The sequence below is a fragment of the Phodopus roborovskii genome, unplaced genomic scaffold (assembly GCF_943737965.1).
Source record: "Phodopus roborovskii unplaced genomic scaffold, PHOROB, whole genome shotgun sequence".
Classification (NCBI taxonomy): domain Eukaryota; kingdom Metazoa; phylum Chordata; class Mammalia; order Rodentia; family Cricetidae; genus Phodopus; species Phodopus roborovskii.
The window spans coordinates 46,299,407-46,324,322 of record NW_026126407.1 but is presented as its reverse complement, the minus strand read 5'-3'; the positions used below and the strand labels follow the sequence as shown (position 1 = coordinate 46,324,322).

Sequence of the window (24,916 nt, the reverse complement as noted above, 5' to 3'; positions counted from 1 at the left end):
AAGGCTTTACTTTGGAGTAAAACAGAGAACATGTGCATATTATAAATAAGAAAAAGTTCCAACTGGACACACAAGCACATGAAAATATTAATATATATAAACTTCACATTAATGTTATACATATTATATCGCACACACACACACAAATGTGTATATGTTGGCAGGCCTGGTGGCCCACATCTATAAGCCTAGCACCTAGGAGCAGAAGAACTCAGTTGAGAAGGACTGCCCAAATTTCAAGGGACCACATAGCAAGTTCCTGGCTAGCCAGGAGAGTCTCTCATAAACAAAACAAAAGGTATCTACCCACATACATATATGCAGACATACATAATACAGATATACTTACTTTGAGTCCCTGTTCACTTAAACCAATAACAGTATGACAGACACCCTCTTTCAGGCATGCTTCACACACTCAGCAATCTGTAAACAGGTCCCAGCTCACACAGTGGCCTTGTTTTGTCTGGTTCATGGCATGGAGATTAAGCTCAAATATCCTTTCCAGCTGTGGAATAAACCCCCAGAGTGGCTCAGCTACTGGCCCGTGTCCTGGCTCCTGGTCTCTCTGCCCTACAATGGTGGTTACTGCTTCTTGGGGAAGAACCGGCCAGCAGGCACAACATCCTGCAGCTGGACCCTTGTGCCATCCAGGACCCACATTTTGGCATCATTTTGTCCACACCAGCCCAAGCGGATGCTGCACTATATGAAACAAGGAGGTTTTCTGAAGGTCACTGTGGACTTTAGGATGAATGGTGGTCTTTCAGCTGCCCTCCCTGCTCCATCCTGCAGATACAACCCAAGGTCCCAACTACTCACGTAGGGGTGGGGCTGGGGAAGAAGACATTGAAGCAGCCTTTCTCTGAGACCTGTGTGCTTACTCAAGGCTTGGCCCAAACCCAGCAGGTAGACAGGACAACACACCTGATACCGGGGACCCTGTCCCACATGTACTTTACTGTGTAAGTGCGCCTAAATCCTGCCTCAGGCTGGGGAACCAGAGGTGAGGCATGGGTACGACTGTAGCCTCAGTGCCTAACACAGTGTGAGCTCAGAGATGGCACAGTGAGAAACCATGAAAGCAGGTAGCAAATATCCCAACCAGTCCTTCAGACCTCAAAGGCTGTTTCAATCCATGTTTGGGCAAGGCTTGGAGGCTCTCTGACTCCAGACTTCTAAAACTGACTCAGGCCCTGGGCAGTTGGAATGTAACCCCAGGAGATGCTTGCTAGTAGGAAGCAGGGTGCTGCCAAGTTGAAGGGGGCAAGACCTGAGACCTTACAGTCTGCGAGAAAGTCAAGAAGTCCGTCCAAGGTCACATAGCGGGGTAAGGGAGGAGGCAAAATCCAAAGGCTGACGTTCAAGCCCCAGAATTTTGCTGCCTCCTTCAGCTATTAATAGCAGTCGTCCTACAGTGTAATGCAATGGCGCATGCCTGAGATGGCCTGCCTGGCTCGGCAGTATGAGCCTCAAGGAGGAGGACCGAAGCCCATTCATCAGCACTGTCCCAGCACTTGGCACAGGGCCTGGCCCTAGGTCCAGCTTAATAAATATTTGTGCACTAAATGGTAGCTAAGGGCTGGCTTCCCGTGTCTCAGACCTTCCCCTCGTGTGGTGAAATGCTCATCAGACCATGTTCCTGAGGGCTGCCAGGCAGAACTTTCAGAACAGTTGAAAATGAACATCCCCTTGACTCAGTGCTCCTTCAGCCTGGAGAGCTACATTGTAGGAATGGCCACAGAAGATTCGAAGACTTGGCAAGAATATCTGTATGACAACAGGCTATAACCAGGCTGGCTACCCTCAGTGCCACAGGCCAGCCAGGTAGTGACACAGGAGATGGCTGGATAGAAGAAGGCAGAGCAGCTGATGGAGATGGGAAAGGTGTATCTAGTGCTCAGCAACAGAGACACGGGGTGGGGATTGGCACAGCTGGCCCTAGTGTGCAGGACAGTGGTGCAGGGCACATAACCAACCACTCAACAGGTTGGATAAGGCAAGACTGGAGAACTCTGCAGGGAGGCTGAGCTGCTATGTGGTGACAGGGAGGGGGCAGGAGCCTCATTTCTCATAGTCGGAGCAAGCACCGAGCTACTTGGCTTCTTGCGTCACATATTCATGTGTTAGCTGTGGGCTACCAGGAGTCACTCCCGAACTGAGTGAGGGCTCATTTGCCCCACACACTTGCCCACAGATGCACATGGATGCTACATAGGAGGTTGAAGCCAGCTAGCTCTTCCTGACAGGAAGGCCTGTGAGTTCCCAGGCAGTGTTCTTTTCTCCACAAATGGAGAAGGTACACGCTGCTTTAAGAAACCTAGCTGAGGGAGGGTTACAAGAGCTAGCTGGAGTTGGTGGGGATCTCCAAGGTCACCAATCTACCTGAGAATGGACTCGAGGCTGGTCACCTGGCCTCTGTTCACACCACAAGGCTGGGGCTTGTGGGGGCCACTAAAGACCTAATCTTGACTGTCCCTTCTATAAACAGTGACATTTTGGATGAGTCACTTCCCTTTTCTGAGCACTGGAGACATGAAGCCAGTGTTCCCACTTACTCAATGGTGACTTTGGTTTGTTCTGAGTACTATTTTGGGGGGATGTTTTCTGTTGTGGAACAGTAATGGATGCAAAGCCAGGACCATACCCACACAGTTTCTCCTGGATGCCCCTGTTCACACCTGACAAAACCATAGTATTTGCCACTGTCAGCATGGAGGGATTTGTGCTGTTGCATGTTGCATGCTCCTATCCATGCTATAGCCTTTACTCAGGATTCACTGGCTTTCCCAGGAAGGCTGTTTCTGTTCTAGGAACAGATCCTGGACCCTACCATGCATTTACTCCTTCTGAGCCTTCTATAATCTGTGGTAGCCCTTCCCTTTTCCCCGGGCTTTTCAAGTCCCTGACCCTCTGGTAGTGTATTGCTTTGGTATCTGGCAAAAGACCTCCAGTCTGGGACAGCGATGCTTTGTCACATTCCACAGGTTGTAGCTTAATGGGGAAGATCCCTCAGTGGCAAGATGCCTCTGCACGTCACTCAGGCATTCAGATGCCAGCCTCCCTCAGAGGCTGAGCTGTCATCTCCAGGGTCCCCTACGGGAAAGTTACTGTTTTATTTCTATTCTCTTTTCTTTGGCAGGGAGTTGCTACATCCAACCCACACTTGAGGAGAAGTGGGAGGAGTATTCACAAAGGTTACCAGAATTCTTTAGCAAGTTGGTATATCCCCTCCCCAATTCCTTTGCAATAGGCTCAAAGGCCTGTCCTCTAATTCTTCGGGTTCCAAACCAACAGTCACCATTTGTCTTTTGCTCCAGCTTTGGTCCTTGGGTCTCTTGTCCTGATGATACACTGCGAAGCTCAGATTATACCTTCCCCACCTAGTATTGCAAATGACCACTTGTCTGAGACGCCCTGGTTCCTTTGATTGAACCAACTTAGTGAATTTGTGAATCCTTTTAGTGACTAAAATTATTAACAATTCAAATAATTTCAAAGGCAGGAAGATAAAAAGCAAACTTCCCTCCCATCTCTGGTCTGCTTGCTTGGATTTTTCTTCCTTTAGTTCTTTTTAAATTTTTATTAAATTTACTACTATTGTTTGATGATGATGGTGGTGGTGATGATGTTGATGATGGTGTGTGTCTCCCTCTCCTTCTACCACGGGTTCTGGGGTTGTAATTCAGGCCACCAGACTCACACAGCACATGCTCTTACCTGCTGAGCTGTCTCACTGGCCTTGTACTTAGATTTTAGGATAATTGGTATTTTGAGAATGGGGTCCAAGTCTGAACAGGTGATTCATGTTTCAAGTGTACTTATCCATACAGCCAAGAGGTAGTACCACATCAGGGCCACCTATCATACAGGGCTAGAGTTGGGCTTTCTATTCACAGTACATGTCAGGGCTCAAAGTTCTGGATTTAGGCATACAGTTTTGAATCTAGGAGACATAGCTTAGTATTGCGGTAAATAAGGATCAGGATAAACAAACAGGCCGAATAGATGTTTATTCAGGGAGAAACAACCTAGACAGATGAACACCAGGAAATTCAACCCGATCCTCTCCTGTCCGAGTCACGCCAGAAAGAGAGAGCCTTTCCTGGCCCCCTCCGACCTCCTTCCACAGGTCACTTCCGCCCATGGCTCCACCCCCCGATGGGCGTGGTCAGTGCCACAGAAGGAGACAAAGTGAATATCCCACTACAGCTTAGTGATATTTTCCTGCATCCTTCTAGACACAACTGATGGTTCTACCTTGCCAGGTTATACAACAAGGACAGAGATGCTGTGTAGAAAGAGGTGAAGGGCCTGTGAGATACTGGACACATCTTCTCTCCCACCTGACTTTCCTTTTTTCTTTCCTCCTTGCTCCAGAGTTTTGCACAGAGCAGTATGGCTATCTGAGGAGAAGGTAGAGGGCCGGGATAGTGGTGGGAAGGGCAGTTACTCACTAATGGCACCAGTGTATGTTGGCTGCGTGAGGTCCTTGGGTACCTTCCTGTAGATGTCAAACCTGTGGAGAAGAAACAAACGAATTAAACGTGTAGAGTACAGGCCTACAGGCAGAGGCTGGGGGTGCTGGTGACATGCCACCTGGGTCAGCAACCACAGCTCTTACCAAGAGTCCCTTCCAACAACCTCCGAGAGGCTTGTGAGAGTCCTACTGTCTTAGTTAGGGTTCTACTGCTGTGACAAAATACCATGAGACCAAAAAGCAAGTCAGGGAAGAAAGGGTTTATTCAGCTTACACTTCTATATTCCTGTTCACCATCAAAGGAAGTCAGGACAGGAACTTAAGTTGGGCAGGAACCTGGAGGCAGGAGCTGCTGCAGAGGCCATGGAGGGGGTGCTGCTTACTGGCTTGCTCCTCGTGGCTTGTTCAGCCTACTTCCTTATAGAACCCAGCCCAGGGATGGCACCACCCACAATGGGCTGGGACCTCCCCCAAAACCGCTAATTAAGAAAATGTTCTAGAGGCTTCTTGTAGCCCGGTCTTATGGAGGCATTTTCACAACTGAAGTTCTCTCCTCTGATGACTCTCGCTTGTGTCACGCTGACATAAATCAGCCAGCACACCTCCGCATCCCTCGGAGTATCCCATTACACATCATGTCTCCATGACATGACCCAAGCTCATTACCCACGATTTTACACGCTCATGCATTTGTACTTGTCCACATTTCTTGGTGGGTCTTGCCTCCGTCTGAATGTAACTTATTCCTGAGGACAAAGGGCTTTGTTAGGTCTTGTCCCCTAGCATGGTCTGGCAGGTGGTGAGCACAGGCCCAGTGACTATATACTGAACCAAACATCTGGGTCTAGGGACACTGCTTTCTGTTCTCTACCACCTCATCATTCCTTCCCCCTTTTCCTGCCACCACCTCCCTGTCCTGGTCCATGGTTCCCGTCTTCCCTGCCATCTCTGGCCTATAGGATGAGGTAGGGTCAGCAGGAGGTAAGGATGGCTCCACCTCTGGCTGTCCTCCCTAGCTTTTCTTTCCTATACACATCACCAGAGCCAGGTAAGTCCTGGGATGTGATGGGGAAATGTGGAATCTTGAAATCAAATGGGCACAGACTTAATTCTCACCATCTTTCTTGCCCTTGGTCAATTAAGGGTTAGGACTCTGGAATCACATTGCTCTGGTTTTAAACCTTGGTAAACACCCTTTCTTGTTGTGTGACTTTACTTCTCAGGGTCTCAGTTTCCTCGTCTACAAAAGTAGGGTTGGCTACTCCTGCTAAATCCTGTGAGGTGACTGAGGAATATAAGAAAACTCTTCTGAGAGGGGGGCTTCCATGCAATTGGCTTTCTTTCTTTCTTAATTCATTTTCCATACCAATCAGTGTCCCCTGCCTCCTCTCCTCCTGCTCCCCCTCCCCCACCCTCTCCTCAGAGAGAGGGTAAGGCCTCCCGCGGGGAATCAACTAAACCTGACACATGGACTTGAGGCAGGACCAAGTCCCTCTCCACGCCTCAAGGCTTCCTTCCTTTCCCTCACCACAAGCAGCAGGCAGCCAGTCTCTTAACAGAGCATTGTTAACAGGGCTCTTGTCCATACGCCCTCAGGCTAGATGGTAGAGTTCCACCTCATTGAGAGGCTGGTACAGAACAGCCCCTTTCCTCTTTGGTGATTGGGAAACCAAACACACCTGTTAAAGCTTTGTCTGAGTCAAGGCTGGTGCCCAACTCTGCTAATTACACATGAGCCACCTAGCTGCTAAGGCCTCAAGGGAGAAAAACTGTGGGATGTCAGGCTAAAGGCTGCCACTTTCCCCGCTGTCTGCTCGGTGCTCAGCTGTCAGGGCCGAGGTGTGACCAAGCAGCTGGGAGGTCTACACAACTCAACCACCTCACTTCTAGTGGCACACCTTTAAGATGAAGAGGTCAAAGAGAGGTTCAAACCTGTGCTCAACCATCACCCCAGCACTGAATATTATCTTGGGCATGACACTTAGCTTCTCTGGACCTTGCCTACTTTGCAAATGCAGGAAGGCCAATGACTGGATGCATATAAAGCTCTTAGAACCATGCCTGGCATTCTGCAAGTGCTTAGAGTTTGCTGGTCCTCTAATTAGCCCTCACTCAATCTATTAGGTCCCTATGACAGGCTAAACCCTTTTAATCAGCCTGGCCTATAAACATACAGAGACAAAGAAAACTGGGCAGGAAAATTCATGGAAGGTTCTCAATCTGGGGTGGGGTGGTCACATATCAGATACCCTGCATATCAGATATTTACATAACAATTTGTAACAATAGAAAAATTACAATTATGAAGTAGCAGTGAAGTAGTTTCATGATGGGGTCACTACAACATGAGGAATTGTATTAAAGGGTCACAGCATTAAAAAGGTTAAGAACTATTATCATAGTGTTCAGGTGGGTCAGCTAAAGAAAGGCCCTTAGGTCCCAGTGGGGCTTCTGTAGGAGGTCATGTCTGCACAGAGAAGACTGTCACACTGCGTGAAGATGGTAAAGACCCAGAACAGGACACAAGTAGGATCTGGGATGCTGTGTTTTATTTTGGGTAGCAGTGGCTTGGGAGTGAGAGAGGTCCCATGAGGAGTTCCCAGTGTCAGGCCATGGCCAAGGCCTCCTGGGTGTGGTGCTGTTGTTGTGGGGCTGTCAGAGGACTCACTGGGAAGCAGCAGAATGGGGGAGGAAAAACCCCAGTGGAGTGTAGGTGGTTTTGACTCACTTGGGGCCGATACAGTCTTTCAACCTGCGATGGTGTGAGAGCAGCATGCACTTCTAAGGGCCCTTAACTTTGGATCTTTCCCCGGGCTTGTCATCTCTCTGTGTTGAGATGTGTTGCACAAGCAACCCACAGAGCTTCATTCCCAGCTCACATGTTTATAGAAGTGTGGGTCAGGGGCAACCATGGGGCACCAGGTGGAGGTGTGGGCTTAGGGTGGCCAGATGTTCTGAGTCTTCAAGAAGGACCCCGAATTTGAAACTGCACATGGAATACGCCAAGTCTCAAGTGTTGTCTAACACAATAGAACACAGAGAGGCATCTATAAGCAGACAGGGCCCACAAGCCTAGCACTGTGCCTTTGTGGGCTGAAGAACTGAAGGACATGGGCAGCCTATCTTCCAAAGGTCACCTGAGCAGGGCTGAAGCTGAGTGGGACTCCTGAGGTGACCAGACAAGCTGCAAGCAGGGAGGTGGTCTTGGAAACCCTTGTCCATTGCTGGGCCTCAGTTTCCCTGGATGAAAAAGCAAGGAGGTGCACAGATCTGACAGGTGACAGGTCCCTTTCAGCTGACGGTAGAAATGGTAGCAGTGCCCTGTGGGAGCTACAACCCAGCTTATCTCTGGCCATGTCACCAACAGGGCCCCATGGGCAAAAACAGCCTCATGGTTTGGAAATGGGCAAACTACTGTTTCAAAACCAGGAGTTTGTAGTTAGCTAGCAGCTGCTTCACACAAGCAAGTGATGGTGGAGGATGGGGCATCAGAGTCTATACTGGGTGAGAGAAGGGAGATGTTGGAAGGAGACTGATCAAGGCCTCAGCATCAGGGAAGAGATGTGCAGGTGCAGACGGCTAACTGGAAATGGAGGCAAGGGTGTGAACTCACCACCTCCACATGGAAAAGGACACATGCATGTGTATAGTCCACATGTATACATGAGCATTTCTTATCTCTTCTCATAGACAGGGCCCACAAGGCACAAGGACATGGCCAACAACCAAAACCCTTTTCACAGAGGAATCAGAGATGGCTCTTTTTGAGCCAGAAGCATCTTCTTAGCTCAGTATTGTGGAACGATGTCTGTGGCCATCACTGCCTTGAAGTCACTTCAGCTGTGATGACGTGAGGAGATCCTCAATAGATCAGCCCCATTCATGTTCTGTCATGGAGAGACGGGTGGCCTTACCAGGCAGTGGGCTCTGAGCTGCTCCGAGGCAAGCAGTTCAAGGGGTATACACCAGTCACCTCAGGATACACAAGTGATTAGGAATGCCAGAAGAAGGAAATCCCTCACCTGTGTTCCCACACTCCTATGAATAATCCCAATTAAATCTACTGGTTCACCAAGCTAAGCTTGCAGGAGGTTGTTTATTCGCTCTGTTGTCAGTGCCCTATTGGGGGTGGACAGATGTTTGTGTCTCCCAGGAAAAGTTAGTGCACTAGTAGGAGCTTACTCTAACAAATGGGAGGGAGGAGGAGCTAAAGAGACATAAGGTGTAGAGGGGCCCTCACTGGCCTGAGGAGAGATAATGTGAGGCTCAAAACAATAGTCAGAGATCAGCCTTGGGGGGAGCAGGAAGTCAAGAATCTGTGTGGATTCAGAGGAAGAGATGAGTAAGGCAGAAGTAGGAGAGGAAAGGGATACTGGTGTTGCTTCAAAGATGCTAAGTAGAAAGTGGGGGGAAAGCAGCACCAACAGGGAGGAAGTTGGCAGACAGCATGCTGAGAAGGAACATTACCACCAATGGGAAGGAGACACCAAGTCCTGATGCGCTCCGCACTGCATCATCTCAGTGGGTATCTTGTCCAACATGGACATTTCAATCTGGTCCTGAGGAAGCCACTGCAGAAATGACAGCTGTCCAGCATGTGTCACAAGTGGGACGTTATAAAGGACAAGTAACATGGGAGCTGTCACAAATGAGAGGAGATGTACCGGGCGTAATGACTGAACTTGGTGTGGGATCACATTAGATTTCTTTTTCTGGAAAAAAAGGTGATCTGAGTAAGCTTTGCAGTATTGCTGGTAGCACCATATAACACGATTGAACTTGCTTTGATAGTGGCATTACGGTTATATCTGATAGCTTTCTATGGCTGTGAAAAAGTTCCAGAGGAAATCAGCTTCAGGGAAGAAAGGTTTATCTTGGCTCCAGAGGTCTCAGTCTGTCTGTCTCATCCTGCCACTTGGGCCCTAGGGTGCAACAGAACATCTCAGTGTTGTAAGCAGGTGGCAGAGGAAGATGCTTGCCTCACGGTCATTGGATGTATGGATGCATGGATGGATGGATAGATGCATACATGGATGGATGGATAGATGAATGGATAGATAGATGATAGATAGATGAGATAAGATAGATAGATGTAAGGGACACAAGGGAACACGGACAAGATTCCCTTCCAGGACTCACCGCATTAACTTATTTCTTCTAGCTCAGCCCTATTTCATCCCAACAGTCCTTTGAGCTATGAACCTGCTAGTAGGTGAGTCCACAGATAACAATGGAGTTCATAATCCAATCAGCTCTACACTGTTGTCCCATGGACCAGGCCTTTAAGCAAAGGGCCTCTGGGGCCATTATAGATCCAACTAGGACATGATGTAAGATGTTGACCTTTGGGGATACCTGGATAAAGGGCACATGGGAACTCTGTACTATTTTTGCAATTTGGGGGCAAGTACAAAATTATTTCAAAATGAATAAAGATTATTTTTAAAATCCAAGTGGAAAAAATTAAAAGGAAGCTGTCACTTAAAATTCCACTTAAGTCTGTTCTGGGAAGAAGCTTGGTCCCTGCAGGCACCTGAATTAGTTATGTGGCTTAGCACAAGCTTACTGTGTGTTGGGCGGCAAGTTGCACTATGACTTGTTGGGGCAGCACCAAGGACAGGGAGGTGTGACCTGGACCAAGTTCTAGAAAGAGTGACACCAAACGGGCCATTTCCAGGCCAGATTGGCCCTTTGACATACACATTTAGCTTTGTCATGGTAACCATGGCAGGCACTGGCACCCCCACTCTCCTGGGGGCTCAGGTAGAGGGAAGCTGCTCAATGTCACCGAGCTCCTGGGAAGCAGTATTGCTCCTAGTGCTCTGTCCCCAAAGCCATCCTCTTCCCACCACCCCATACTAGTGGAAACTGGGCTCATGCTCACTCCCTCACTGGCAAATCTGACTGGGGCCTCAAGGTCTTGATCACTTCCTTTTCCAAGGATGCTGCCCAGTAGGGCAAGAGGAAATCTCAGAAATCCATCATTCATTCAGCAAATATGTATTAACATGTCCTGTATCCAACAGTGTTAGAAGGTAGGGAAAGGGAAGGCCAAGGCAAATATGGCCCCTGTCCTCAAAAGGCTGCCAGCCTTGTAAAGCTTTGGGCTCCTCAGCAAAGGCCACCTGAACACACAACATGTGACAAAGATCTATTTTCACACAACAGACCCAAGTTGGGGAGTGGAAATGGGGTAAAGGGAGAAGAGAAAAGGAACCTGGTTTCAGAGGTGACCACAAGACAAGTGAGTCAGTAGTGACTGTCACCGGGAAACTGGGCCACCAGAAGGCTAGTAAGAAGCCCAGGCATGTGACAGATGAGGAAGTGAGCTATGCATCCTCTCTGGCTTGAATTAGTCAGGCTTTCGCAGTGGTGATGCGATCAGTCTCGAACACTCTGCCTCAGATAATGTGGAGGAAAGGTGAAGCAGCGGGGAGGGAAACGGGATGCTTGCTATGGCCTATGTGCCTATGGTTACCTGTGTTCTCTGACTCAGGACCAGCCTCAGGTAGGTCTTGTCTTGTTTCACATATGGAGATCAGAAAGGCCAATGGTTTGGCTAAATTCACACACAAAGTACCTAAGCAGAGGTCTGAATGCAGGCCTTTCATAGTCTCACTGATTCTTCCAAATGTGGGAGAACTCACATCACTCTGAGGGAAAACACTTAGGAAGAAACCTGTCACTGCTCAGCCTCACACAGAAAGATGAAGGGTACATGCATTGTGACCCTCTACTGAAATCGGATGTTTCTTCCCTGCCCTTCCTTCCCTCAGCCTGGGAGTTTCTTAGTCTTTGCCTTGCAGTCAATGAACAGATCAACACAAGAATGAGGCCCAGCATTGGGCAGGGTGGCACACTCCTTTGACCCAGTACTTGGGAGGCAGAAGCAGGTGGATCTCTGTGAGTTCATGGCTAGCCTAGACTACAAATCGAATTCCAGGGCAGCCAAGGTTACAGAGTGAGGTCCTACTTCAAAATAGATAGCTAGAAGAAAGAAAGAAAGGTAGATAGATAGATACATAGATAGATAGATAGATAGATAGATACATGCATACATAGATAGATAGACAGATAGACAGATAGAGACAGACAGACAGAGAAGGCCCAGGGGCAGATTACTGCTCTTTTGGCAGAGTGCTTGCTTAACATGAACAAAGCCCTTGTGTGATGGATATCCCTAAGCTGGAGGTTGTCCTCAGCTACACAGCAAGTTTGAGGCTAACATGGGCTACATGAGACCGTCTTATTCAAAAGAACGAGGCCCAGAGGTGCCCTAAGAGCCCAGAGGAAGGAACACACTTGTACACTCAGCACTTGGGAGGCTAAGACAGAAGAACCATAAATTCCAGGACATTGGGGCTACAGAGTAAAACCCTGTCTCTAAAAGGAAACAGTGAGGCCTGTGGAGATGGCTTGGTGGGTAACGTACCCGCTGCACAAGCAGGAGGACCCCAGTTCACTGCAAACATCCACACAAAAGCAGAGCATAGCAGTGTTCCCCTGTAACCCCAGCACTGAGGCACAGAGGCAGATGGCGCCTGACGCTGGCTGGCTGGTCTAGCTAAGAGTTCTGGGTTCTACAAGAGATCTTGTCTCATAAAATAAGGGTGGACTGTGAGGATGACTCAGCAGCTAAAGTGCTCACCACACAACCAAAAGGACCAGAGTTCAGATCCCCAGAATCCACACAAGTATCGGCAGGCACTGTGGCCCAACTGCCATCCTAGCCTCTAAATTTGGAGGCCCTGCTTCAAAAGAAAAGGACAAAAGAATGATGGCGGGAGATGTCCAACATCAACCTTGGGCCTCTACACACACACACATGTACACATACATATGTGCACCCTCCCCCACACATGAACATCCGTGCATGCGCATGCAGACCACCACACAAACACAGGGAAAGAAGAAAAAAGGCAGGGGTGGGGGTGAAGTGATTGAGGAAGCACCCACCGCCAACCCCTGGCCTCTGCAGACACCCACAAGAGTGAACACGCAGACATTCAAACAACACAAAACAAAAAGTCAACTAACCAAATCACAACACTATAAACCAAAACCCAAAACAAATCAACTAAGGCCCTAAAACACGACTGGCAGGTGGAATGGACAGTGGCGGCACTGGGTGACATGTACATGTTCTATTCTGATGGAGACTTGAGGACTTTTTTAAGAAGACAAAATAAGCTAAAATTGAAGAAAGAGAACAACCTGGACTGAAGAAATCCCAGCCTGGGCACAAACAAAACAGGATGGGAGCAAGAACTGGAGTGGGTAGGCAAGACCTTGCCCACCTGCTGGGAAAGCCTCCCGCCTCAACACTCACCATTGTGAGCTCTGGAAAGTGACCCGGCAGTTGCCCTATGTAACCTGCTTCACTTAGGAGAGAAGCTAGAAGCTCCAAGAAGAGTAACTTACCCAGTTTAAGTATTTAAGACAGAGCCTGGCATGGCAGTATACACCTGTAATCCTAGCTACTCAGGATGCTGAGGCAGGGGGATTGCTTGGCTCAGCAAAGGGCCAATTAAAAACGTGGATCCATGGGTATTAGTTACTTTTCTTGTTGCTGTGAGAAGAGTGACAGAAAGCATTGTGGAACAGAACGTCACATAAGGGTGCTCATTTCCCCAAACATCCTGTGTCCTCAAGAGGCTGCAGGGGCTGCTTCTGCTAGTGAAGTCACAGCCAAGGCCCCGAAGACCCCATGATTCTGGAATTAAGCATTCTTTCTGGTCTTTTCACTCTGTGTCTGCAAAAGCAAAGTTTATATGGAAAAACCGAGCAAAGAGACCTCTAGAAAGAGGCCAATCTGCCTGGGCCCACCTTATGCTCTGTTACGAAGGCCTAATAAGAGTGCCACCACTTCATGGTGTACTGTGCATGAGCTCCCCCACCCCCACCCAGTGTTAGGAAGATAACAGTGCGTGGGAACATACGTCAACATCACTACGGGCAATCAGTAGGAAACAGAATTTACTTCACAGAAATTCAGTCTGCAATCCACCTCCAGCCTATGAGGTAGGGGTGAGGGGCTGCAGCCCAACCCAAAATAAACACACATGCCTTCCCTGCTCCCAAGCAAGGGAAGTGCCCCTGGAAGGGTGGTCTGACTTCATCTGTCACTTCCTTCCACAGCAGAATGTCTCAGCTGTGCTATTTTAGCTACATGCTTGGGCTGCTTTACCCTGTCCCTGCAGCTGACTCTTCATGGCTCTGGGCCTCAGTGGGTGTGGGTGGCTCCAGGGCAGGGGCCTAGGAAATTAGGTGCCATTTGGGAGCAAGTCATTGGGTGGTGGGGTTATTTGTCCCAAAAATAGTTAAGACACTTAGTTGGCTGGACCTCTGGCCTGGCCAGTTCGGCCCACTGTGTGAGGCCAGGGCAGAGGGTGCACACTTGTCACTTTTCCATGTCCCAGAACATCAGCAGAGTGTGTGTGTGTGTGTGTGTGTGTGTGTGTGTGTGTGTGTATGTGTGTGTGTGTATACACAATGTGCACAGACAGAAATGCCGGGCACAGGTAAATGGACACACCTAGGTCTAGTGAGGCTTCCACCCTACAGGAACCCCAAATGGTCCTTCTACTTGCTAACACACACGTCTACCTCCACACCACTGCCTGTGGATAGGAGGAAATCCTGTCTGTCTCTAGCCCAGGCTGGCCAAGAAGCAGTGATAAGGATTGTCGCAGCTGTGTTGGCCACCACCCCCAGTGATGAGGGCTCACTGTGCTCCAGGCCTTACACATTGCCTCATTATCTCATCACTTTCCTAACCCTGTGTAGCAGGTCATGTGTCTCCCCCTCTCCATCTTGTCCCTGATTCAGAGCAAGAATCTGAACTCAGTTTGCGGAAGGACACCTGCCACACACCTGCCTGGAGGAGGGGATGGGTTAAGGGTGGAGGAGGAAGGCTGGTGTGCTGGCTGACACATTCCACTGTGTGATGATGAAGTCACTAAAACGGATAGGCTTTCTCCCTCCAGCCCATCCCTTGAGCTATCATCATGACTCCTGATACCTGTGCTGAACCCTCTAGCCTATGAATGGCCTCCAGTTTTAGCAGCCTCCACTTCTGCCCCACAATCCCACACAAGACCTCTCTAGTCCCAGGACACCCTTTTGACCACAGAGCCCTGGCCTTTCCCCTCCTCCTTCCCACAAATACCAGGTGTGGCTGAAGAGCAAGAGGCATTGCTGTGGCAGCCACACAGCTCCCTACAAGCCTCCCACCCAGCTATGCTGGATCATGTTAGCTCTGTCCCTGACTCATCCCTGGGTCTTGCAAGACCTGGCCCATTAATGATGGGGGGCAGTAACGACAATGAATTTATACTCAAGGAGAGATTGAAATGTACACAAATTTTTACACCCATAATCCCTAAGAGAGGCATGAAATATTAAATATTCAGGACAAATCTGACAGAAGTGTAGACAAGTATGTATGCATGCATTCACGTGCACACACACACAAACAGGTACTTGTGCACACACATGTAACTAGACGCCATTGCTGAGGGGCATTAAAAACTAAGAAAGTGGGATGCACACTAACACAATGCATCAATGTTTGTAAAGGTCACATCCTCCCCAACATCCTCTGGGTCCAACTTGTTCCCAACCAGAAGCATGTCCGCAGACACTGATAGGCTGCTCTAAGACTCACACCGACATGATAAAGTCATACAAGTCAAAGCTCCAGTTCTGAAAAAGAAAAAAAAAAAAAAAAAAAAAAACAAAACCCTTTGTGTCTCATCAAAAACAAACAAACAAACAAAACCAAGACTTTATATCACAAAGATCTGCTCGGTTTATAGCCGGTCCTGCTGTGGACACACTGTGTGAGGCGCTGTGGATACACTGTCTGAGCCACACAGCTTTGGCACATTCACTGTGAGTCGGCCATATTGTACTTGCCAGCACCTCAGCCCTTGTGATCTGAAAAGCACCCTGCTTTAGGATAGTCTATACATCCTTCTGTGTCTGTGGACATCTGGGTTGTTTTTCTCTTTTAGTCACTAAAATAAATCTCCCCAAGAGCTCACATACACAGCCCTGTGTAGGTGTGAGCACATCATTGTGATCTGAGAGTGGGCAGAGCTTTTTTTGGATGAGACACTGTAAAGTATATGCCATGAAACAGTTGATGAAGCAGGCTTCATTAAAACTAAAGCACTGGGGAGGCAGAGGCAGGCAGATCTCTGTGAGTTCAAGGCCAGCCTGGTCTATAAATCGAGCCCACGACAGGCTCTAAAGCTACAGAGAAACCCTTTGTCAGGAAGAAAACAAAAACAAAAACAAAACAAAACAAACAAACAAAAAAAACCCTGAAAACTTCTGAAGAAGAGATAGGCTTACAAAGCCACAGGATTGAAAAAACAAACAAACAAAACCACACAAACTACACACACACACACACACACACACACACACACACGTCTGATAAGACTTGAGTCCAAGTTAGAGAACTCTTAAAATGCAGTAAGTGTAAGTGTTGCACTATGAACACTGGGCAAAGGATTTGATTAGATACTTCCTCAAAGATTTACTGATGTAAAAAACCACCTGAAGGGACGCTGGCATCAAAGTCACTGGGGAGAACCCAAAATGAAACCACAGTGAGATGTTGTTGTACCTACCATGATAGCTGGAACTATGTTCTAATCAAATATCTGGAGCTCTCATGCATTGCCATTGAGAACACAAAATTGTGTGGCCATTGGGGAAGAATTCACTAAGCTCTTACAAAGTTAAACATCTATTGTCTTGGTCTACTTTCTGCATGGTAAAGAAGTAGGGTAATTTATGAAAAGAGGTATATGGAAGCAATAGTTCTATCCATGATCACAGGGCCATACTGGCCCATTTCTGATGGGCCTTGTGCTAGATCCTCTCATGGTGGAAACATGGTAAGGAAAAGTTTCCAGGAAGGAAGCATGTGTGTGAGAGAGGCAGACAGAAAGGTGTCGAATTCCTTTATGATTACGTGCTCCCTTGGTCATTAATACAGTCCCTTAAGACCTTAACTAATTCCTGTGAAACCAGACTGAGCCTCAAGACCCGAAGTCACGGAAGGACTGACCCACTCTGCAGAAAGCACTCCTTGACTCCTAAGTGGAGAGTCCCTGGACCTAGTCACCCGCCAGTCCTTCTGATGCCTGCCTGCACATGGAGGAAGTGGGCCTCGCAAGCCATAGTGCAGTCAAACTATCAAAACACAGTACACATTCACTGTAGGACCCAGCCATGTCACCCTAGGTGTGTGCCAAGGAGATGTGAAAAACTACACATACACAGGGGTGTGTACATGATCACTCAGGGACCTTTACTTATAACAGCCAAATGAGGAAAACACCCTAAATGTCCATGGACATGGGAGTATGGAATATCCATGAAGTGGGATGTTGTCCTGGCAGGTGTTCATGGTCAAGTCTCAGAAAGCGTGCTGAATAAAGGTAACAAGGTTCAGACAGTGTGATTTCATCCACATTAGATTCTAGAAAGTCCAACTCAATCTAGAGTCCCAGCATATCCCCTCGGGTGGGGATGAAGAGAACTCTGGGAAGTGATGGACACGTTCATCATCTGGATTGTGATGATGTCATGGTGTACACGTAGCAAACTGTACACTTAACTATGTGTCATGTAAAGGCCAATAAATCTAATAACAGTCATGATATAACATATCAAACAATACGCTATAATCCAGGCCTTCCAAACAACACCCCAAAACCACAAACCTGCTGAACATCTTTCAACATACTAGGCCACTAGCTTGTCACTCTGAAAATTGGCAAGTAAGGAAAAACGGTTATTTTGAATCTCCTTTTCACAATATCTATTCCTAGGGCCCCAAAGAGTTGATGAGAGCAAAGTCCTATCTTACAGAAGGACCAGTTAGGATCAGGAAGATTCACCCCTCTGTGAGCTCCATCCAGGGGATGGGAAACTTAGACAGCCAGGCCAGCTCAGCCATCACTGCCCATCTCAGGTTACCAATGCAAATACCCAACACTACCAGAAACATTTCCTGATGAGAAAACCCACCTTGGACCCACTCAAGGCTCCTGAGCTCACCAGTTACAGAAGATTCAGAAAACCACGAAGGACTCAGAATCCCCATTTTGGAGATTCTACAAAACAAGTGACCCAAACTCCTTCGTAAATCAAGAACACATGGGGGAGGGGAGGATGATCTCTAGCCACTTTATTTGTTTATTTATTTCTTTTTGAGACAGTCTCTCACTAAACCTGGAACTCATCTATTTGGCTACCATGCCTGACCAGTGAGCCCTAAGGATCCTCTTAGGGTTACCCCAACCCCCACATGCTGCTACACCCAGAGTTTACATGGATCTGGGGATCCAAACTCAGAGTCTCATGCTTGCATGACAGGCACTTTACCCACTGGACCCAACTCTCTAGTCCCTTAGTCAATGACATTTGATATGAAGTATTGCAGGACGGTGAGGTTTAAATTTAGGATTCAAAGGGCCTCTAAACACTTCATCTTTATTTCCACCCTCCTATCTTGGATACAAATGTGATACCCAGGGCTGAGGCAGCTTTCTGGAGACCATTTAGCTAGCAGCAGAGACAGAGAAGCTGGCATTCTTGGGCTGCTGGACCAAAACCCACAGCTGCCTACACCTTCAATCTTCATGTTACATTAGAAACACAAAACATATTCACAACTTCCATTTGGGTTTTCTGTTCCTTCAGCTAGACACATTCCTTAGAGATAAAATGTAAAAGACACAGAAGGAGTCTTAATTTCTTACTCTGTGTTAGTGGTCTCCCCTTTTCATAAGCATATCTATGAGAAATTTAATTCACAGAAAGCAGGCATGGGACAATGTCAGCAACAACAGAATGAACATAATGTTAAACTGCAATAAAATTGCCAATATTACCACTCATGTGTTTCAGAACTACTATTAAGAAAAATAAAGCTTAAATCAAATAAATCCTGTGATACCGTGGCAGAGGGCCTGATGACCAGGGTGACCACCAAGGGACTAATGGGTGGGTCTAGACAAAGGGATATTCATATTTCAGGGTGACAGAGCTCACTGTGTTATTTAGGACATGTTTAAAATATATGAACCATGACTATAATTTTCCACTCAATACTTATGAACCAATAACTACCTTTTATAAACAAAACTTCCTATATCTGGGGTGTTCATTCACTCAGCAACATGGCTTACTCCTTCACTGATGCCTATGTTTAAATGTCACCGTCTTGGGAGCCCGTAGCTCTGGTCACTCCTCCATGCTCTTTTTTTCACTCTCTGCTTAGAGTTACATGTACACATGTTCTTGTACACTGCCTGACTCCACCACTGGGCTACACTGTGAGAGCCAGAGCCTTGAGTACCTCCCACTCCCACACAGAGGATGCCCCAACAGACACCAGTAAGGTGGGTGGGGGGATGGCATTCCTCCAAGTGGGGTCCATACACATGCCCTCAGAACCTTCCAGGAAACCATCAGATTCTCAGATTCCTAGCTTGACTGTGAATGAGCCATCCAGGGTAGACCGGGGCAGGTTCTGCATCCCCAAGAAATGTAGTCCAGGTAGGGCCTAGGCACCTTAGAACTTATAGCACGCACCTGTTCCTGATGCCAAGTTTCTTTCGAAAGACCTTCCTTCCGTATCCATCTGAGCCACTCTGAGTCAACAGATGAGAGGGGGCCTAGGACAGATGAGTCCCACCTCCTAGGCTAGGTACTACTGAGACACCTGACCACTTCTACCCTGCTGAATCCTGCCCGCCATATAGGGAACACCATCAACAAATGCAGAGACCAAGAAACTAAACCACTTGCCTGGGCTCACAGAACCAGAAAAAGTTGGGATTGGAACCTGGAAAGGAACCAAAGGGGACCACCTGGCGACTTTCCTTGACCACGCCTAAACTCCGCCCCCAGGGACCTTAGTTGCCCTTGCTCAGCGCTGCTCTCCTGCACCTTTATAGGACCCTGTGCTAGCAGAAGGCAGTGGGCATCTGGTGGGCAAGTGATGGGGAAAAGGTGCTCCAGAACCACAGAACTGCAATGCTCTGCTGCCTGGGGACCCTGGCAGTACTGAGCTGACAAGGGGCCTCCGCCCCCACCTGTCTCCCAGCACTGCAGCCGGGCAGCCGGATCTGCTCAGACCCTGAAAGCAGAAAGGCACTTGGGGCTTGGCCTGGATTCAGGTTTCCTGCTGGGGAACAGGAACCCCAAAGTGTTTCCAACTCACTGAAACAGGATGCTCTGCCTGGCCCCAAACCACCCGGACAGATGCTATAAATGGAAAAGTATTCTTAGAGGGGCAGAACATGAGCGGGGGCTTTCAAAAGTGACCCATCACGGGGTAAAAATACAGGCAGCATTTAAGTGCTGAGTGGCAAGAGCTATTCCTGGATTGGGCTTTCATGTTTGTGGCTTCCCGCCAGGGGCTGCCTTCCAACAGGTTTTAAACAGGGGGTGGTAGGTCTTGGGGATCAGTGTTTCTCACTGGGGAGGATAGCACGCAGAGATGGCTGTGGAAAGAGCCTTTGTGTGGACATTAAACGTCCTCTGGGCCTGTTGTTGGGCTCGGTCCAGTGGTGCTGAGAGCTAAGAACACCTTTGGGCTGCATCCTGTGACCTTGGGAAGTAAGTCAAGGCTGGGTTCTAGCTAGGACTGGGGTAAAAGGACCAAATAAATGTTTTGTTTTTTGTTTTTGTTTTTCCCGAGACACGGTTTCTCTGTGTAGCCCTGGCTGTTGTGGAATTCACTTTATAGACTGACCTTTAACTCCTAGACCTTTGTCTCCCAAGTGTTGAGGTTAAAGATGTGTGCCACCACAGCCTGGCTCAAGTGAAGCTTTTAACCAGGAAGGTGAATGAGATTTGATGAGCCTGGGTTCTAACCCTTATTTCCTCATTTGATCTTCAAAACTGGGTGGGAATTCGAGGCATAACAATTAGATTTATCACTATTTTCATTTTTAAAATTTATTTATTTATTTATTTGGGGTTTTTTTTTTTTTTTTTTTTTGAGACAGGGTTTCACTGTGTTGTGTAGTCCTGGCTGTCCTGGAATTCATTCTGTAGACAAGACTGGTCTCAAACTCACAGAGATCCACCTGTCTCTGCCTGCTAAGTGCTGGGATTAAAGGCATGTACCTCCACCACCTGAGTAGAAAGACAGAACAGTCTGAAAGCAGAAATAAGCCTGGGGAAAAGGGTGAGAGGAGCCACTGGCACTGGACAATTCCTGCAAGGGCTCAGGATCGCCAAAGCTCACGGTGACTCAATGAGCTGGTGTCAAGTTGGGAACTCCATCCTGGTCAGTCTTTGCGGCTAAGATGGTAGAGGGGTCTGGCAGACAACTGTGAACTTGAGAAATTGATAACTGCCCAGGCACATTAGAGTGAGGACTATTCTCATTGTCCTGGGGGGTGGGACAAAGAGAAGGAATGAAGCTGGCTGCAGCAGGCTTGGCTCCAGGTTTCAGAGGACTGCTTCCTATGAGCAACAAGCAGGTTATTCATGAGAAAATGAAATGAGCTGGGCTCTGTCTCAGGAGGTCTGGTTGGCCAGCCTGGGCTCTATCTGCCCTCTTTCTGTCCCATGGTGCCACCACAGCTTCTGTCTCTGAAAGGCCCACTGTGTCCCAGCTGAGTGTCAGCTCTGAGCCTTTCAGTGCCCTCACGTACATCCTCTGCTCTCCCTCCCATCTACCATTCTTCCACATCATTGAATAGCTGATGTGGACCAGGCACTGGGCTAGGTGCTGGGAATATAGCTATGTCACATCCCAACCTCCTTGCCTTCGCTCTTCTGTGCTCTGGTAAGCATTTGAAGAAAAAGGAAATAGCAGGGGCTGCTTCAGATAGGCTATGAGGGAAGCAGAGCAGGATAAGAATAATATGACAAGGAACCAGGCAATAGAGACCCAAATTAAATGAGGCAACAGCCAAGGAAGTGTCTAAAGAAACATTCTAGGCAGCAAGGACAGCAGGTGCAAAGGCCCAGCGGCTGGTGCACACTTGAAAGTTTCCTGGAATGCAGCCAGGTGAATTCAGATGGAGTGGGAGGAGCAAACTGATGATCAAGATAATTCTTCAAAACTCAGCTCGTACATCTCCCTCCCTCCCAGCCGAAGCCAGCTGAACCGTCCATTTCTTTTGATATATCTAAAGCCCTATCATCACTTTCCCTACTCTGTCATTAAATCCATGTGTTATATTCAGGAATGAATAGCACACCCTATGCTGTCTCATTTACACTAGTGGTATCTTATCATCAAAGCTATGAATTCTCAGAGGACAGTGAGTTGTTTCGCACATCTTGAGATCTCCAGTGCTTGCCCCAGCAATCTTGAGGTGGGAAAATCATCTTGAAGCAACTGATGTCAACTGAGCCCCAGGTACCTGGGCTATGCAATGTGTCCTTTAAGAGAATCAAACAGTTTCCTGCCCCACTGATAATGCGGGTCACACGTCATAGATGTAAGAGGAGTCAGGGACCATGGCCTGTTTTTAACCTCTACAGCTCCTGGCACACCTGGCTTGGCTCTAAAGAAAACCACATGAGAAGACAGAAGCCTAGTGCCAATTCCCCCCGAGAAGCATTTACAGGTGAGAGCAATATTCCTTCTAGGAGCATCAAGCCAACCAGAACTCATGTGTCCCCAAAGTAGAGAATTTAGAATAAGGCTCAGCACATCCTGGAAATGCAGGGAATGGGCCAGGCCCTGTGATGGCTAGAGAGGTCCCAAAAAGACCTGGTTCATGGGTAAAACAAAAGGTCCCAGATCATCAGATCTGGGAAACTCAGAAATCTGGAGGTCTTATGTGAAATTACCAATTTGAAAAAGGTTGCCAACTACTACTTTAAAGCAATAAAAAGACATGGCAAACAAATATCTATGCATCAGATTTGGCCTGAGGACAACCATTTGACTTGTAAATTCAACCTTAAATCTTGACAATGAAATATATTTGTCCCAGAACAGACAACAAGAGGGCAGAGGCTTGAGTGAAAGCTGCAGAGCTCAATGGGGACTTTGAGACTAAGGATTGTCCTATGGCCCAGAAGTTATGGCCCAGGTCTACAAGTCTACAGGCCCTGTTGCTGCAGCTGAGTTCTGTCCCATGCTGAGATGGATTAGTAATGTCTGCCAAGGACGCAGGCATGGGAATATGATTCACACCTTCCAAATATTCACTGAGGCTGATTCAATACAAGCACTTCTACATACATTTGTTGATTTATTTAATTTTGTTTTTGAGAAAGGGCTCACTATGTAGTCACACTGCCCCCTAATTCACGCTATAGCCAGGCTGGCCTTGAACTCTCAATCCTCCTGCCTGAGCATTCCTAGTGCTGGGATTATAGCTGTGCACCAGCAAGCTCTATTCAAACCTATTTTAAAGGGAGGGAACAGATGTCCAGAAAGTTGCCCCAAATCCCAAAGTCACAAAAACAGGGACATCCAGATGTCCATAATTCTCCAGACTCATCTCAGAGGGGAGTCATCCCTAAGTCAGTAATGCACGTAAGAAAATTTCACTTTTGTAGATTCATGTTGTCTATGATGTCTTAGAGACAACATCTTCTCTAAACAGGTATGAGTATCTGAGCCTTGATGAAGCCATTGGTTCCCGACACCTATACACACAAGCTGCCTCCAACTGTGGGCCAGGGGCTGGCCAAATGGCCTAGCACAGAGGGTGCCTGGGCCCACTGAGTGCTCATGGCCCACCTCTGGCTCAGCTTGCCCCTCCCATAATGAGTCATACTTAAGACTTCAACATGCTGGCTGCCCAAGCCCCAGTTTAACTTGGCTCTTGAGCAAAATGTATTTTTCCAAAAGACATTGATTCAACTCAGCTTGTATTTTGCAATGCCCTGGCAGGACGAAGGTCAGCCTCTCCCCTACCCCCTCCCCTGACGCCAGCATACGCTGTTCTAGGGAGTGGGGCCCACAGAGCACAGGATCCTCTCCCTCCCCAGGCCCTCACTGGGGGATCAGTCAATCCTTCCTCTGGGCACAGCCCAGCCACTTATGCCAGCCACCACCTGAAGTGCCCAGTGCCTGCCTGCCTCAGCCCCTACACAACACACAGGACTGAATTGGGTTTCAAATGACACCACAAAGCAGGCCTAGAAGGAGAGCTGGTCAAGACAATAGCCTCAGCCTATCACACTAGGGAAGTTGCATCCTCTGCAGAGGCATGGAGCCTATGCTGTGGGTACAGGAAGAACAGGCTGCTGGCAGCCCCAGAATCAACATGCACATCTAAAGACAGATTATTTTGAAGGGTACAGTGGTGGGGATCAAATCCAGGGTCTTGAACACACTAGACCAATGTTCTGCGACCATTTTACATCACCAAACCCTAAGACCATGCTGTAGAGCAGTTTAGGTTCATGTCAAAAATTGAATGGTAGGTAGGTGATGGGAGATGTCATTCTGTAAATATGTTTCTTGTATTTGTTAATGAATAAAGCACTGTTGGCCAATAGGAAAGGAAGATGGGTGGGACTAGGAGAGAAGGAGGATTCGAGGAAGTAGTAGGGAGGAGTCAGCATGTAGAGACGAGAGAGACAGAAGCCTGCCCTACTCTCCAGTAAGATGAGACCACGTGGAAACAGATTAATAGAAATGGGTTAATAATTAAGACAGAGCTAGCCGGTAAGAAACAAGTAACTGGCCAACAGCATTATATCAAATATGATGTCTTAGTGTGTTACTAGGGGCTGGCGCCGTGGTGGGTCCAGATCAGCGGGGAAAACCTTACACGTAACAGGTAGGGAGTCCTCACATGCACCCTGTTGCCATAAGTGCATAAACTCCCCAGCAGCATCCTCAGCCAGAGGCCACCTGCTACAGTTGGTGAAACAGCCCAGCATAGGTCACCCCAAGGCCATGGTTTACATCAGGGGTCTCTCTTGTATTCCATGTTTGCACAGATGGGTATTTCCCTAACTCTTCTGGAATGCTGTTCATGTGGAGTCAGTGGCCCTGTAGCCTTTGTAGACTGGCTTTTTCCTCTCTGTGACACATACTAAAGGATCCTCCATGTCTTCTCCTACCTTTATAGCTCACTGCCTTTAAATGCTGAATAATGCTCCATTGTCTGGACACAGCCATTTGCCTGGTTTTCAAATCAAATTCTTCAGGTCCAGGCTTCCACCACCCCGTGCCTTAGCTGAGTGACTTGGAAACACTTTTCTCTGAACCTCTGGGGGTCTTCACCTGTAAGATGGGAGTGAAAGACCCCGAGTCATAGGAGAGAGGATGAAATGAGGAAATGCGTATGCAAGTTCACAGCCCAGAGGAAGCATGGGGTAGCTGTGGGCTGCTGTGATGTCATCACTGTGCTGTGACTTTAGCAGCAGGCTTGCACATGCCTTCCCTCATTCACAGAGCAGTATCAGGGGAAACAAAGGCAA

General features: G+C 47.9%; 1 protein-coding gene across 2 annotated transcripts in view; it reads right to left on the bottom strand.

Annotated features, from left to right (window-relative positions):
- Ergic1 (endoplasmic reticulum-golgi intermediate compartment 1) overlaps window positions 1-24,916 on the bottom strand; it is a 100,421-nt gene that overhangs the window by 44,363 nt on the left and 31,142 nt on the right. For both annotated transcript variants that reach the window (XM_051180999.1, XM_051180998.1), the window contains exon 2: window positions 4,458-4,519. In XM_051180999.1, the coding sequence (XP_051036956.1) occupies window positions 4,458-4,519 (62 nt within the window). The remainder of the gene's footprint in view (window positions 1-4,457; window positions 4,520-24,916) is intronic.